At 32.6% G+C, this 15,667-nt stretch overlaps 1 protein-coding gene across 1 annotated transcript in view; it reads left to right on the forward strand.

Moving 5' to 3' along the window:
- Positions 1-14,393, forward strand: part of LOC149196978 (uncharacterized) — a 78,450-nt gene extending 64,057 nt beyond the window's left edge. The window contains exon 3 of the mRNA XM_089403816.1: positions 13,991-14,393. Coding sequence (XP_089259942.1) covers positions 13,991-14,148 — 158 coding nt within the window. The 3' untranslated portion in view covers positions 14,149-14,393. The remainder of the gene's footprint in view (positions 1-13,990) is intronic.
- The last annotated feature ends 1,274 nt before the right edge of the window (positions 14,394-15,667 follow it).

Genomic DNA, 15,667 nt, shown 5'->3' on the forward strand with positions numbered 1-15,667 from the left:
CAGGGAATGAAATCATTAATAAAGCTTGGATTCTGGTACCAGGCTTTGTTATCTGGAATGTTTGGAAAGAACGCAACAATCAGATCTTTAAAAACAGAGCAAGAGAGCCCCAACACATAATTGCCAAAATTTTGAGGCAGCTCAAAGACACAATAAGAAGCCTTTTGCGGAATCTTCCTAAGGATCCTCCTCTACCCTAAGAGGTGAGCATTATTACGCATTTGGGTCTCCAATCCATAAACCCACAGGGCTTAATTAAGGGAGTAAGCCAAATTAATGCAAATATTAATATTTGGAAGCCTCCTCCTCATGGCTTTCTAAAGGTTAATATAGACGAAGCTTCTAAAGGCAATCTAGGGTTAGCTGGCTTTGGAGGGAATATAAGAGATGAAAAGGGTTAGATAAAGAAGATCTTCCATGGACACTTGGGCAAGGCTACTAACAACATGGTGGAGCTCATGGCATTAGAACAAGGCTTGGAAATTTTGTTAGATTCTAATTTGCATAATGTCATCATTGAAGCAGATTTAGAATTGATTATTAGAGCGGCCAATAAATTATGTAATGATACTTCTCCAGATAAAGTATCAAAGCACTAGAGGCTTTTGCAAGTCTTTCACCATATCCACTCCCACGTCCAAACCTTAAACAATGTTAGCTTTGTCCATGTGAAGAGGAAAGCTAACATGTTAGTGGATCGCCTGGTGAACGAGGGAGTCACCAACATGGATAGGGATTCTCGGTATGAATGGGATCTAATACGCCCAGGAAAACTGTTGGAGGACTGTCTCTATTTGGCAGACAAAGATATAGAGCTATGGATTCACAGGAAGGACTGAGATGGTACAGAAGACAGGAGGGAGGATAGGGTACCCTAAACTGTCAGCCCTCTTTGGGTATGGGCCACTATCCACAGCTCAGTATTCCTTCGGACCTGCTATGCAAGTACTACAGGTTGGGTTGTCCATGGAACAAAACATTATGTGGAAATTTTGATTGTGTTTTGTGCTGGACAACGATTTTGGGAGGACGTCACAAGAATCGTCCGATGCATGAGATCAATAGCTACCATTTGGCGAAAGAGCGCGGTAGTTATTCTGCGAGGCGTTGTTTTCTAAAACCACAAGAGGTTTATCGGGTGAGGTCTAAGTGGTATCGGGTTTTTTTGAGAAAGGCTCTGATTCCACTCGTCGTGTGACACGTAGCAGGGAGAGGTGAAAGAATACTGCTCTTATCGGATGGTTATCCCTCATGCGACTTATCCACCTGATATCTCCGTAAACCGTTGGATCCTCGGCGGGAGATCAATGGTGTATGTTTGATTGTGCAAGTTAGCTTGGTGTCTCGAACCCAAAAAAAGTTTAGAGGGCTGGAATAAAGTTTACGTCGGGTCCGTAAGAAAGGTTTGGTGTGGGTTGTTGTGGGCCCGCGATCAGTGCGTGTCTAGTGGATACTGACAGGTCGGTTCGGCAGGTGTGCGACTGTACAAGCTCAATGAAGGTTCTAGTTGGTATACTTTTTGGAAGTCTGGTGAACCGTCGCTTGTGACTTCTATTGAGGGCTCGAACTCTTTTAGTGCTAGACAGCATGACCAGATGGTGTACTGCTTGCCTATTGTCCAGAGTAAACGGATGTAACCCCCTGGTTGTCTTGTTAGGACTTTGCATGGTTTTGGATGCATGTTTCGGTACTTTGTTTGCATAGCTGCCTGTTGAACTCTCACGGAGCTGGTGCGGCAACTTGTAAATTATGTATTATTGACTAGATTAATAGAAGGTCCTACTCTTACCTCATTAAAAAAAAGAACATTTATAGGTAAAATTGTTGATAAGACAGATTTGTAATGCATTTACTTGTTCGTTGGTAGATATTCTTTAGGAATTCTAGATTTTCAAAAACATATAGGCTTTGTGCCCAAAGTTTAAAGGTGTATGCTCTACAATTCTAGCTACCTCACAAGGAGGCTCCATCCCTAGTAGGAGTTGAATGTTGTAGCCCATTCTGACCCTCCTTAAAATTGAGCTACCTCTTTAAATTCTACCTCACGTAGATATTTATCTTGATTAATACTTTCCTTATTCTATCTCTCGTAAGAAAAAATCATTATCCTAACCTACCTTTTACATTTAATCTCTGCCTTAACCTTTTTAAAGATAAATCAAAATCACTCTCCTCTTGAATCATTGTAGCCTAAGCATGATGATCACATATAAACATACACACATGTATTATTAACATTAGTCTAGGAAATGATTAAATGATTAGCATTACTAACTAAATATCATCTTAATACTTATTATTAACTAATGATGTCCACAACAAGTGGGGTAAGTGTCCAAGAAAAGGGGGGAATGATGCACACAAAAGGTGGACTATAAAAAAAATGCATTATGATTATGTTAACACATATTCTTTAATTAACACTTGTATTAACTATGCTAAATTATGACAATTTAATCTTTTTCAAATAAACATCACTAGAAAATATGTCATCATATGCTCATGCTTAGTTTAATGGAGTCCAAAGGGGTCACAATATAATGAGGGCCTACAAAACAATAATAATGTAAGGGCTCAACAATAACAATAGTTGGTTTCTATGGGGAAAACAATAACAATCTTGGGGTTACACTAGTATTATAGAGGGTCACCTAGGCAAAAGTAGTGCTTTATAACATGTTCTACAAAGTAAGTGACCTATGTTACAATATGTGTTGCTGAGAACAAAGGGCACCTTATAGAGGCTAGAGAAGATGATCACTTTGTTAGGCACACATCACCGTGACCCATGTTACAATGTGCGTTGTTGAGAAAAAAGGCCACGTTATAGAGACTAGAGAAAATCATCACTTTGTTAGGCACACATCACCCTGGGATACACCTCTGCATCCAACTAAGATTCCGCTACCAATCCATGTTGACATGAAGGAGAACAAACTAGCCATAATGCCGACAATTTTATGTTTAATTTGGAATTGATACCTAACATTTAAAACAATATTAATAACAAAATATATTTATATATGGGTCATAAATAAAATATTTAAAGCAAGTAAAAATATTTCAAAATTAATTATGTATAATATATACAGAGCAATTAAAATAGAAAATTTCTCATTACACTCATAAGTGCTCTCTAGATTCCAATATGAAAGAAATGTATAATTGAATTCATTGTACTTAAAAGCAAATTATCAACAACAAAAAAGTATTTCAAATACAATATTTCCCTACCCACATTAGAGTTAAATCATTTCAATTGTGTGTTATTGAATATGATGGAGGGATATATGCAGGTCCTTTCATACTTAACATGGTATTGATATAATAAATATTTTTTTATTTTTTTTTCTTTTTGTTTCTTATTTTTAAATACTTATTTATGAAATAAATAAATTCAATAAAAATAAAAATATTTAATTTATAATTAAGGATGAATTTTTTAATTAATATACATTTTAAACATTATATATAAATTATATATACATATTAAACACCACCAAATTATACATATTTCTCACACTAACAATTTCCAAGTCAATTAAATTAGAAAAATATATTCCCACACTTTAGAAAAATAATGGCTATACTATTCGTGTCAGCCAAATGAGAATAACAAAACAAACAATTTATCAAATATTTTTATTTCTTACTTTTAAATATTTATTTACAAAATTAACAATTTTATATTTTTAATTACTTTATTTTATATATATAATTTAAGATGGATATTAAATATTTGTTTTATAATAAACTTTGAAATTTTTAATTAATATATATTTTAAACATTATACCTAAATTGTATATACATATTAAACATTGAATTATTGATTCAGGAGGATCCTGTCAGTCCAGTATGAGCAGAGTCTTCAGTGATTCAAGTCGAAGTGGTCTTAAAATGATCATAGTCGATGAGGTCTTGAACTTTTTCAAGTTCGCTAGTATTCATCGTCAGCATTCAGTGTCTGGTATCTTCATCTTTGACAATGATGTTATGGTTGTCTAGTAATGTCAATGGTTGATATGGTTTTCATGGTATTCGAAGGATATGGTTTTGTACCTTGTTGTCGACATGTGTTTGTCGTCAGTTCTGTCGGGGTTTGGTTGTCGACAAGTGTTTGTTGTCAGTTCTCCCGGCCTTTGGTTGTCAACATGTGTTTGTCGTCATGAGATAGTGGCAAATGTCGCTTTGTGACGAAGAGGTGTACATGTGTTTTATTATCAAAATCCAAGTGATTTAATACATAAACATAAGTCATGTATCCTAATACACCTAAACCCTAACCTATACCTAATCCATGCATTAAAATTCCATAACCCTAAGTCCTAAACCCATTCATGCTATTGCAAAACTTGTAAAACATTAAAACATTACAAAATGCACACAAAATAGCCCCTAACGGTTGGCCTAACTGCATCAGAGCAGGCCGTAGCGGGCCATGTGAAGGGACAAGGGATTAACCGTCAGGGTTAACATCGGAGCATGACCGCGCGGGGAATGGTATCTAATTGTGGTTGTGTGAACGTAGTGCAGGAGACCACGCAGTCGGGGGTTGTCTCCGCCGTTTGGTGGACAGTCACGGTCCAGGGGGGGGTAGCAGGTGTATGTGAGTGCCGAATTAACTGCCAACCATCATCGTCGTGAAAAACAGTCGGCAAAATTGCTGGAGCCATAACTGCGGGTTATCTAACTTGTTCACATGCATTGTCAGCGCCCTCCGCCCGAATAGCTGACTCCTAACAGTGTCGGGCTAAACTAAGGTCGAAAGTGGGTTTTTATTTGTATTTTGGATATTTTAATTACACCTAGGTGCTGAATATCACTATGTGACATTAATTCATTAACTAAAACCCTGAATTAACCCTAAAAGTCAGCTTGTTCATTCCTAAGCTCAGACTAAGGAGTTAGAATGCATCTTGAGGGTTATAAAGATAGTTTGGCTCGTTGAAGAGTAGGAGGGAGTGATTTTAGAGTTTTGTATGGAGATTATAGAGGACATAGGCTGATTTTTTATTTCAGTGTAACGAGAGCCTCTAGAGTCAATTGGGAACCATGACAAGCGTTGGAAAGCTAATTCAGAGAGCTTTCTTGTGACAGTGACCAGAAGTGCTCGCGTGCACAATTAGTCTGGTTAATTTGTTGTGTAATCGACCTCCTCGGATTCAATCCTAATAAAGCGAACACCCATCTTGAAAGCGGACACAGAGACGTAGTCCATCAGGGACGAACTCTGTAATCAATATTGATGTCTCGTATCGCTGTGTTTTTACTACTTATTACTTTTGTTTGTATGTTTCTCATGTTTTAATTATGTCGTAAAGTCACTCCTTTTCAATCAGTTCTCACGGTTAAAGCACCTTAAGTTAACATTCATTTCACTAATGGCATTAATCAATTCTACTTCAGTTTAATGTATGATCATCTCAAATCAATTATACATATTTTCCATCCTAACAATTTTCAGGTCACTCTAATGGAAAAAAGTATATTCCTACTCTTCAAAAGTCACTCCAATAGAAAAAAAACAGATTCCTACACTTCAAAAGTCACTCCAATGGGAAGAAAACAGATTCCTATCTTTCAAAAAAAAACCAATCCAATGGAAAAAACAGATTCTTACCTTTCAAAAAACAATAACTCTAAATAAAAAAGAACAAATTATAAAGATAATTTAAAAATCCTACATCCATAAAAAGGAAACCACTAAATATGCTTTTCAAATCAACCAAATGAAAAAAAAAATATATCAATCTACAAATGAAAACTAATCCTACATATACAACTGGATTTCTACATCTACCATGGTAAATAATGAATACAAGTTTTCAAATCAACCAAATGGAAAGAAAAAATCCAACTCCTACAAATGAAAACAATAAATCTTACAAAACTAGTGTTAGATAATGCACACCTTGAATGTTAAATGAAATGAACACATCTTTATCATTTGGGGTTTGCATAAAAGGCCTCTCAACCAACCACAGAAAAAACAAATTCCCGCCCCTAAAAGTGAAAACCATGTAATCCTATGGGTTGATATGAAAAGAAAGAATTCCTACCCCTACAAATGAAAACAATGAAATCCTACAAATACAACCGGTGTTATATGGTGCATACCTTGAATGTTAAATGAAATGAACACACTTTTATCATTTGGGGTTGCATAAAAGACAACCAACCAAAGTAAAACGAATTCCTGCCCGTAAAAGTGAAAACCATGAAATCCTACGGGTTGATATGAAAAGGAAAAATTCCTACCCCTATAATTATACGTGAGGACAAGAAGCTGAAACCCATCGTTGTTTAAATCGTCCACCAGTACACCTTTTTCGTCGTTGGCTCTGTGTTGCTCATGCAATTCATTATCCTTTACACGGAGTACACCTTTTTCGTCGTTGGCTCTGTGTTGCCCATGCATATCATTATCCTTTACACGGAGTACTGATGCCACATTATAGGATATTTTCACCAAAGCAGATTTGTCGTTGTCCACATGGTTTAGCTATGCGGGCCCCACCCGGTGTACACATTTTCCGATGGTGTCAAGTTGTACAGCATAGTCACTGCCTCCGGAGGCATAGAGATGGGTTGGTTTTGATGCCAAGGAAAACGCGTTGAAACATGCCCTTGGAAAGATGGCCCGCTTTATGTATCGTATTTTCAGGAAGAAACTTTCAAACATAACCCTTTGAAAGATAGATATGGATAAAGAAGCAAAGAATACTCCACACAACCGCGAAGACATGAACCATATGATTAGGAGTGTTAACTTTGACTTTTAATGGAATCAGTATAAGATATATTATTATGCCCATGGGGTGTGGAATAGATGGTGACTTGGTGTACTATTAAGTCGCTTTGTGATGTGAAGTTCACTGGTTTGGAACTTTGTGGGAAAAAATCCATACATGCTAAGGCTTGGTGTGGTGAGATCCCCATGTGATTTTGACGCCTTAGATGCCCCTCAGAAGCAGTTTATCAAGCCACAACTTAATCATGATGTAATCTCTGATGATTCATATTTGATTATAATTAGGAGAGGAAAAGAGTAATGATATGGTAAAAAATATTTATTTAGTGAAATAACTCAAAGAATAATGATTAATTGAGTTAATGAAGAAAAGTGGGTAAAATAAATTAATAAGTTAATAAACAAAAATAATTTATTAATTATTTTAAGGAGTTATAGCCAAGGTAAGTTAGAAACAATTACTACATATTGATTTAATAATTATTTTATAGGAGAAAAGTGTATCTATTAAGGAAACATAAATAAATAATGATTTATTTAACAACTAATGATGTATCAATATACGGAATAATGATTTGTTTATTCAATAACTATGAATATAGATATGTCATTAACAACTTTTATTGACTTGACATGTTATCATTAAAATATTTTATAGTTAAAATGAATTAGTTTATTTATTGATTCACGATGTATCAATATAAATAATTGAACATGTCAGAGTCCTTCAAAGGGCCTCTGGCACGTCAGAGAAGTAAGGAGAAATTTTTACGCATCAAAAGAAATTTAAAATATGATTTTTGTCATTTAAAAAAAAAATTGGAATAATATCTTAAAATTTTTTAAGAAGGGCTGTTAAATTTTCAACATTTTTTTAAATTTCATTTTTTCTGAAATTAAAATTTTAAGAATGTTGAATTTGTGAATTTCCTTTTATGTTAAAACTTGAATTCCATTTGAGAAACTCCCATTTCAAAAACAACAATTTCTTTTTGGGTTGTTTTTTCTAATTGTGCATATGATGCAATTTCTTATTACTTATTATGTCAAAATTACCTTTTCATACCATTACATTTGGCAGTTTATAAGTTGCTCTCATTTAAAAAACAACAGTTTCTTTTGAGTTGTTTTTTCTAATTGTGCATATGATCCAAGTTCTTATTAATTATTATTTCACAATTACCCTTTGATACCATTTCATTTGGTAGTTTCAATTGAGAGCCACTAGATGTCAATATGGGTCATGTATTGGGTCTATAATTTTACTGGGTTGTGCGTGAAGGCTGCCCAAAGCAAGGTTTGACAACGATTATTGGGTTGTACCTGAAGGCTGCCGAAAGCAAGGTTTGACAACGATTTAAGCTGGAGAGGATCATAGATTCATGATTCAGCAAACACCTATCAAGCAAGGTTTAAGCACAATTTATGCTTGGAGAGGAGCGCATTCCAAAGACTTCCTAATGTACTGGATTTTATTTGTTTGAGGATTCCCAATTCCTGGTATGTTTTCATATTCCCAATTTTTGAATGAGTTACTTGTATCAGTGTTAGTAAATGTGCTAGTGACTTGGAGGCAAGATACTAGTAATCAGAGAACAGATTTATCTTCGTTCATAATAATTCTAGATGCCACCCCAAATCTGGAAAGTATGTTACAGAATGCTGGTAGTTTGCTTAACTTATTTAACTTATTTTTCTAGAAAACAATAGGTCATCCACAAACATGAGATTTGAAATACCAGTGGTTCTTATTACCCCGCATCTAGCAATTAGTCCATTTTCTCTAGGCAACATCATATAGCCACCAAAATTAGCCTTATATCTCAATAGCATTATACACAACACCTTGTTAGATTAAGCTAATGATATGAACCCTCAAATTGCCATAAGAAATATTTGAGTTTGGTGTTATGGCCTATAGCCTAACACATAGTTTTCCTATAGCAGCATAAACATTATTCTTGATCTTCCAATGATATCCCAACAGGGTTGATCCACTGCTTCTTTTAACTCGGCGTCCTTACAAGAAGGAACCATCCTCACACAGTGGCAAGAGGGAGGCTCAAACCGTCCCTTAACTTATTCCAGTTTCATTCTGTATGATGGCTACTTTGCTGCAGCTAGATGACAACAAATAGAAGCCCCTTCTAAGCTGCACTTATTACAGTGTATAGGTTCACTACTGATCAACTCTCCTTCGTTGCGAATAGGGCTTCATCATAACTGCGGATTAGGGCATCATCAAACAATAGATTAGTAGGCTTCGTCAGGGCTCCTTTGATAGCGTGTAAGTGTCACCCTTAATTGCGGATTACATCAACCTTGAGGACTGTGGCTAGGTAGCTTATATAGACTCCTCTTTGACTGTGTCTAGGGCTGGTTAAGGCCTCCTCTTCCTAGCATATAATGATCCTCTTCTTGCTACGTAGACAGGTCTCCTTTTGCTGCATGTAGAAGGGAGACTAATGAGGAGCATCCTCACAAACCGACCCGTATACTTTATACTATGTCCATAAAAAAAATTAAGGGCATCAAAAATGATTTTGTGAACCATATAAACCTATTGCACTCACCTAAAACGATAGTAGGTATGTCTTTGGGTTTAGGAAAAGGATATGAACTGCCCTTCTTCAGATAGATCACGATTGCTCCAAGGACCCTAGCTCGGAGCCATGAGACATGAGCGTGCCACCAAAAGGTTCCTTCCTGATCAACATTGATGAATCTGTATGTGTAACTTCCACCTGGTTGAATTGGGCACTGTGTAATATACTCGCGTCCATCGGCCCAACCTGTATGTAATTGGTGTATTCCATGCCTGCCATGATTGAAACATCTATCACTCTCAGCTTTACATTATTTCTTTCATATAGTCAAAGAGGTAGGTTAACATCCCAACGAATTACCCTTTTCCACAAGTTTAAAATACTGAGAGGTTAAGAAGTCGATTTCAAGGGATATACAGCATAAAGTATTCTTGTTTGCTGAAATTATTTTTGTTCATTGAAATTATACGCAAGACTTATTTATGCATAATCTAAGATTGCGCATATCAAAGGCAATAGGGACTTCCCAAATGGCTAGATTCTTTTTTACTATAAATATCTCTGATTTTAAGAGATGGTAGATTTGAATTGAATCTCATATTCCAGGAATCTGTAATGCATATTAACTAAATGCGTATAAGTTAATAGATGGTAGATTTTAATTGAAGTAGATATTCTAGGAATCTGTAATAGTGGTAAATAGTAAATTTAAATTGAATAAAATATTTCAGAAATGTGCAATTAATATAAGAAATTGAATCTCCAAAAATCTGCCCGGTGAATTTGAATTGTGAATTTGAATTAAATTAACTTCACCAAAGATTGAATCACCATATTCCAATTAAGGGATGTCCAAAAAATGAGAGCAGAGACAAACCAATGAATAGTAGAATCCCACATGTCTCTGTTGCTTAAAAAATAGTTGGTCGTGGTAACTGGCCATTTACAATCACTATATCGTGCATCTGGCATAAATCTCTGAATAGGGGTGATTTCAATCTGTTCTAATAAATTGAGATTGTAACAATATAGTGAGACGGAATTTAGTTAAAATCATAGTTTGATATATGCCCATTAGTTTATTCATCTCCTTTCACTCAGAAATATTATATAAAATTTTCGCAATATATCAATAGAGAGTTACCAGAACAAGAAGACATCACAAATAGCATTACAGAGTCGTAGTTCTAAACAAAAGAGCTATGACAAACATACAGTGAAAGTATGATGATGCATGTGTGACGAACAATTTCTATGGATCAAATAGTTTGCAACTCCCACCACTATTAAGTATTAGTAACCCAACTGAGCATCCTGTCCAAAATACTGTCCCACGAGCATTGGTATTCATACGGTGACGAACAATTTCTATGGACCAAATAGTTTGCAACTCCCACCACTATAAGTATTAGTAACCCAACTGAGCATCGTGTCCAAAATACTGTCCCACAAGCATTGGTATTCAAACGATCTTGTCCCGAGTTTAAGCTTAGTCTCAATATTCAGCGCGCAGTGCTAGGGCGCAAAATTGTTTCAAGGGATTTAGTTGGACTCGATTTATTGCTAGGAAAATAATGAATTAGGATTAGAGATTTTAAGCAGGGCAGGAATATTTGGTGATACAATCCAAATCAACTTCCATAATGCCATAGGTTTTCCATTTATGTTACAGACAAAAAAAGGGGTTGATAAGTGGTCCAACATAATTTTTTAACGGGAGCATGTTATTTCTATATTAATCTAAACTTTTTAACAGGGAGGAGGACATGTCAGGTTATTTCTATCTTAATCTATTTTGAAAAATCAAGATAAATGGTATATGTATTTATTATAATATAGTTTTATAAATAATACAGTTTTATACAAGGTGGGAAAATTTATCATAATTTAGTTGTCAAATCAAAAGCCAGGATAGCTAGGTCTGGCTGCAATTCTCAAAGGACTCATCACAGTTATTTAAGGAAAACCACACCACCTAAAATAACCCGCTGGGGGTAGGCTTTCACCCTTGCCAGATGCCTCTCGGTCTGGGGTCATTAACCTCTTTCCTTACGTCCAAAGAAAACGAGTTCTTACTCAAACAGGAGCAGTTAACCTCTTTCCTTACGTCCGAAGAAGACCAGTTCTTACTCAAACAGGAGCAGTTTTACGGCATACTCCAGACTCATTATTCATCATATTTACTCTTAATTTCTAATTTATTTATTTTTATTTTGATTCAAGGAGTATTTTAAAATTGGATAAATAAGAAAGAGGTCAATTTATTGTTAGTTTCTTTATTTATGGACAAGAAAAAAAATGAATAATTTGATTGGTTTTCTAAAAAACTATAATTTAAATAAAAATAACCATTTATTAATAACTTTAACATGTATAATTAAACCTTTTGCCAACAAAATGTATTTTTCAAAATTACAAATGTAAAGATAAATAAAATTGTAAAAATAAATAGGATATACATGTGTTGTGCAAACATTATTCCTTATTCCTTTTATATGTACTAGTGGTCTAAAAGCACACAATTATAAGATTGATATACCTAGATAAGAAATTAGAAAAAGTTGGACTAAAGAGATATTAGATTTAAAAAATAAAAATGGTTTTTATGGACAAGAAAAAAAAATGAATAATTTGATTGGTTTTCTAAAAAACTATAATTTAAATAAAAATAACCATTTATTAATAACTTTAACATGTATAATTAAACCTCTTGCCAACAAAATGTATTTTTCAAAATTACAAATGTAAAGATAAATAAAATTGTAAAAATAAATAGGATATACATGTGTTGTGCAAACATTATTCCTTATTCCTTTTATATGTACTAGGAGTCTAAAAGCAAACAATTATAAGATTGATATACCTAGATAAGAAATTAGAAAAAGTTGGACTAAAGAGATATTAGATTTAAAAAATAAAAATGGTTTATATTTATAAAGATTTGTTCCGAATTTTACGTGAATTTTTTTAACGGAATGTTACAAATACTTTATTAATATATATAATTAATAAAAAATATAAGTTAAAATAAAAATATGTAAATGAGACTAAATGTTTTGTTTAATTTTAGTTTTATTAAATATTGGTTATAAATTAATTATTTTAAAAAATTACAGAGGTTTTTTTTTTTTAATTTTGTGAATTTATTTATTTATTTATTTATTTTTTATATTTTTTATATGAATATTTGTTATATTATAAAATTAGTTTAATGCCTAATAATATATTGGTGATAATTTTGGACTAAGTTAAGATGAATCTATGATATAATTTTGGACTAGGTTAAGATGAATCTATGATATATTTTTAATGTATTCAAGTGATTTTTTTTATTATTGTCATATTGACATTAAAGGCACATGAATTTTTTTTGTTTTTCAAGGAAAGTTATAGGGGCCAATGTTTCCAAGTGAGCTAATTTACCATTGTTTTCTAAAAAACAATTACCAGTTTTCGTTTATTCTAAAAATGGTTCACCTAAATTTTATACTAATTTAGAGACTATAAAATAATTAAAAATTTTAGTATTCTTACAAGAATATTGTTAAACATTTTTTAGCTTAATATTGAGGATTAATAAGGTTTTCTAACATTTTTAAACTTGGAAATTTTTTTCCATCCTTCAAATTTTCCATGTTCAATTTGAAGAAAATTTTCCGTCTTTAAATAAAATTTCCATACTCATTTTAATTTAGACACATAATTCAGACATTTAGTTAATTCAATTTAAATGCAAAAACACCTCATTCTCCTAGTTGCAATTAAGCTTAATTTATTCAATTTATAAGAATTAATAATAATTTCAAATGAGTGGCCATTAATTTTGCTCATACATTTGTGTGACTATGAATGTATGCTCCAAAACATAATATCCCAAATGAATTATGTATCCCAAACTCTAATTCATGAAGCTAGACCAAAGTGATACATAGATTGATTTAATAATAGCACAATATAAAATATTTAAGGGGAACAAAAATTGAAAGATTATCAATTTCATTGCCAATAAAGTTAAGGGTAAAGTGATTTACAATCAATTGTCTCTCATAATAACTTATTTTGAAGATAAAAGTTTAGTTAATGAAATGAACATAGAAGAATAATGAGTAGAAAGAGAATAATAAGATGTAAGTGGAAAAGATTGAACAACAATTTTTTTTGTTTTTTTATTTTTCAATATGTCAATCATCTTTTTTACTAAATGTAATATGGATTTCAATTTTAAAAATCAAGAAGCAAGAAAATAGTTTTTTTTTATATCTTTTTAAATTAAACAAAGAAATTTAAAATGCTATATTTTAGAGTAGAAACACAAGTTTTTGGTCATGATATACTCATATGCAGTTTCCCAACTATGATTTTGTCCCTATAGTTGGCAATTATGGCTGAGTTCAAGCCCTGGGCAATATGATCTTATGTGGTTACATTTCTCAATCACATGTGTAAGAGTAATTAATTTACTAATGCAGCCTTTGACGTAGTGGTATTTTTTGTTTGTGAAAAAATAAAAAGAAATTTGAAAATAATTTACAATTGTCAATTGAATTGCCTTTTTTTTTATGCTTTTCATTATAGAAGTGCGACCTAGATGTGTGCTCTTCTAAATGAAATTAAGACCCGCCCTTCAAATTTGATCACTGGAAAGATATATCTTTCACTGCTATAATGTCTAAATAAATATTTCTCTGACAGCGAGCACCACTTCCTGTTTTAAAGTTCCAGCTATACGGGGGCCTACCAGGTGTACGTCGTCTCATTTACTTCGAATGTGTCACGTTGTACAGTGGATTCACTTCACTGTCACAGAGGTAGGGATTGTGATTCGTCTCGGTGCCAGTGAAAACGCGTAGAAATATGAGCGTTGAAAGGGCACGCAATTTATTCTATTGGACGGTGGAAAATGCGTGGAAACATGAGAGTCGAAGGTGCAAGCTATTTATTCTATTGACCCATCTAAAACGCGTGGAAACGTGACCCTTGAAAGAGTGTGGTTGATTCTCTTGCTTGTTCAGTGGGTTTATACATCTTTCAGCGGTTTAATGTTCTCCAGTTGTATGAAAGTGAAAGTAATGAAAAATGTTGATGGTGAAACTTGAAGCATAACGGTCACTGAAAAACAACTAAATAGAAAACATGGCAATGTACAAGTTTGTGGTAGGTAAGCAAGAGTCCCATTGTTTATTTTGTCTCTGCCGACCCGGTACCGCATCATTAAAAGATAAAAATCCAGCTAGGCAGGTTCCGCAACAAAAAATTATTAGACAGTGTATTAAATGAAATGAACAACGGTTGTATATGCATTCTAGGAGGTTTGAGGGTGTTGAATCCATATACAAAGATTTACATATGAGCATCAACATCTTTTACAAGTTTAGAGAATGATTGGATGATATGAGTAACATGGTGTCTATTGATGACCTTAGCCCCCTAGGAAAGAAAAACAAGTCAACATTTCTCATAAAAATTGTCTTTCGAAATTGCAACTAATATTAAAAGCCAACATAATGTTTAAAAATTTAATTGTTCAAATCAACAATCAGTAAGGAAGATGGACGGCATGCTAATGAACTAGTGGTAAATGCTAACATACCACTTAGTAATATTAGTAAAATAACCACACATATTTATGAAAATTATGTCATATTTATAAAATATGATAAATTAGTAATAAAATGTTGAAATCGTATATTTGAAAAAATTTACATAGAAAAAAAATAGAGGCAAATTTTTTTATGAATATATATGGGCAAGGCAATAATAACTTTTTATATTACAAATTTTTCAATAATAATTAAAACGTTTTATATTATGATTAAAATCATTAATATTTTCTAATTAAATTTATAATTGTGAGTGTGAATTTTTATAACAATGTTAGTGGGTATAAGATAATTGGATGTGTAGTATACACTATCATATCGAAAAATAAGCTACAAAAAAATTTAGATATTTGATTTTTTAATAATAATAATTGGTCTTCTTAAATAAAATTAAAAACTTATACATAAAGAGTTTTCTTGTATAGAGTTCAATATTTATAAATTTTTATTGTACACCGTTCGATCTTTATAAAATTTAAAAAATTAAAATTAAAAACTTACACATAAAGAGTATAAATATATAGTGTTAGATATTTATAAAATTTTTATGTATATCGTTGGATATTTATAAACTTTTCAAAATTGAAGTTATATAAGAAATTTTAATTTGTATATTTACAACTTATTTTGAAATTTTTTATATATTCTATAAAATATTAAAATTCTATTAAGAAAACAATTTAAATATATAAATATTTTATTATGCCATAATATGAAGAAAAAAAATTGTTTATATAAAATTAACGTTTCATACACTATTATAAGAAAG

This window comes from Pinus tabuliformis, chromosome 2_2 (assembly GCF_031772625.1).
Source record: "Pinus tabuliformis cultivar Carrire ecotype Pingquan chromosome 2_2, CPIR1, whole genome shotgun sequence".
NCBI lineage: Eukaryota > Viridiplantae > Streptophyta > Pinopsida > Pinales > Pinaceae > Pinus > Pinus tabuliformis.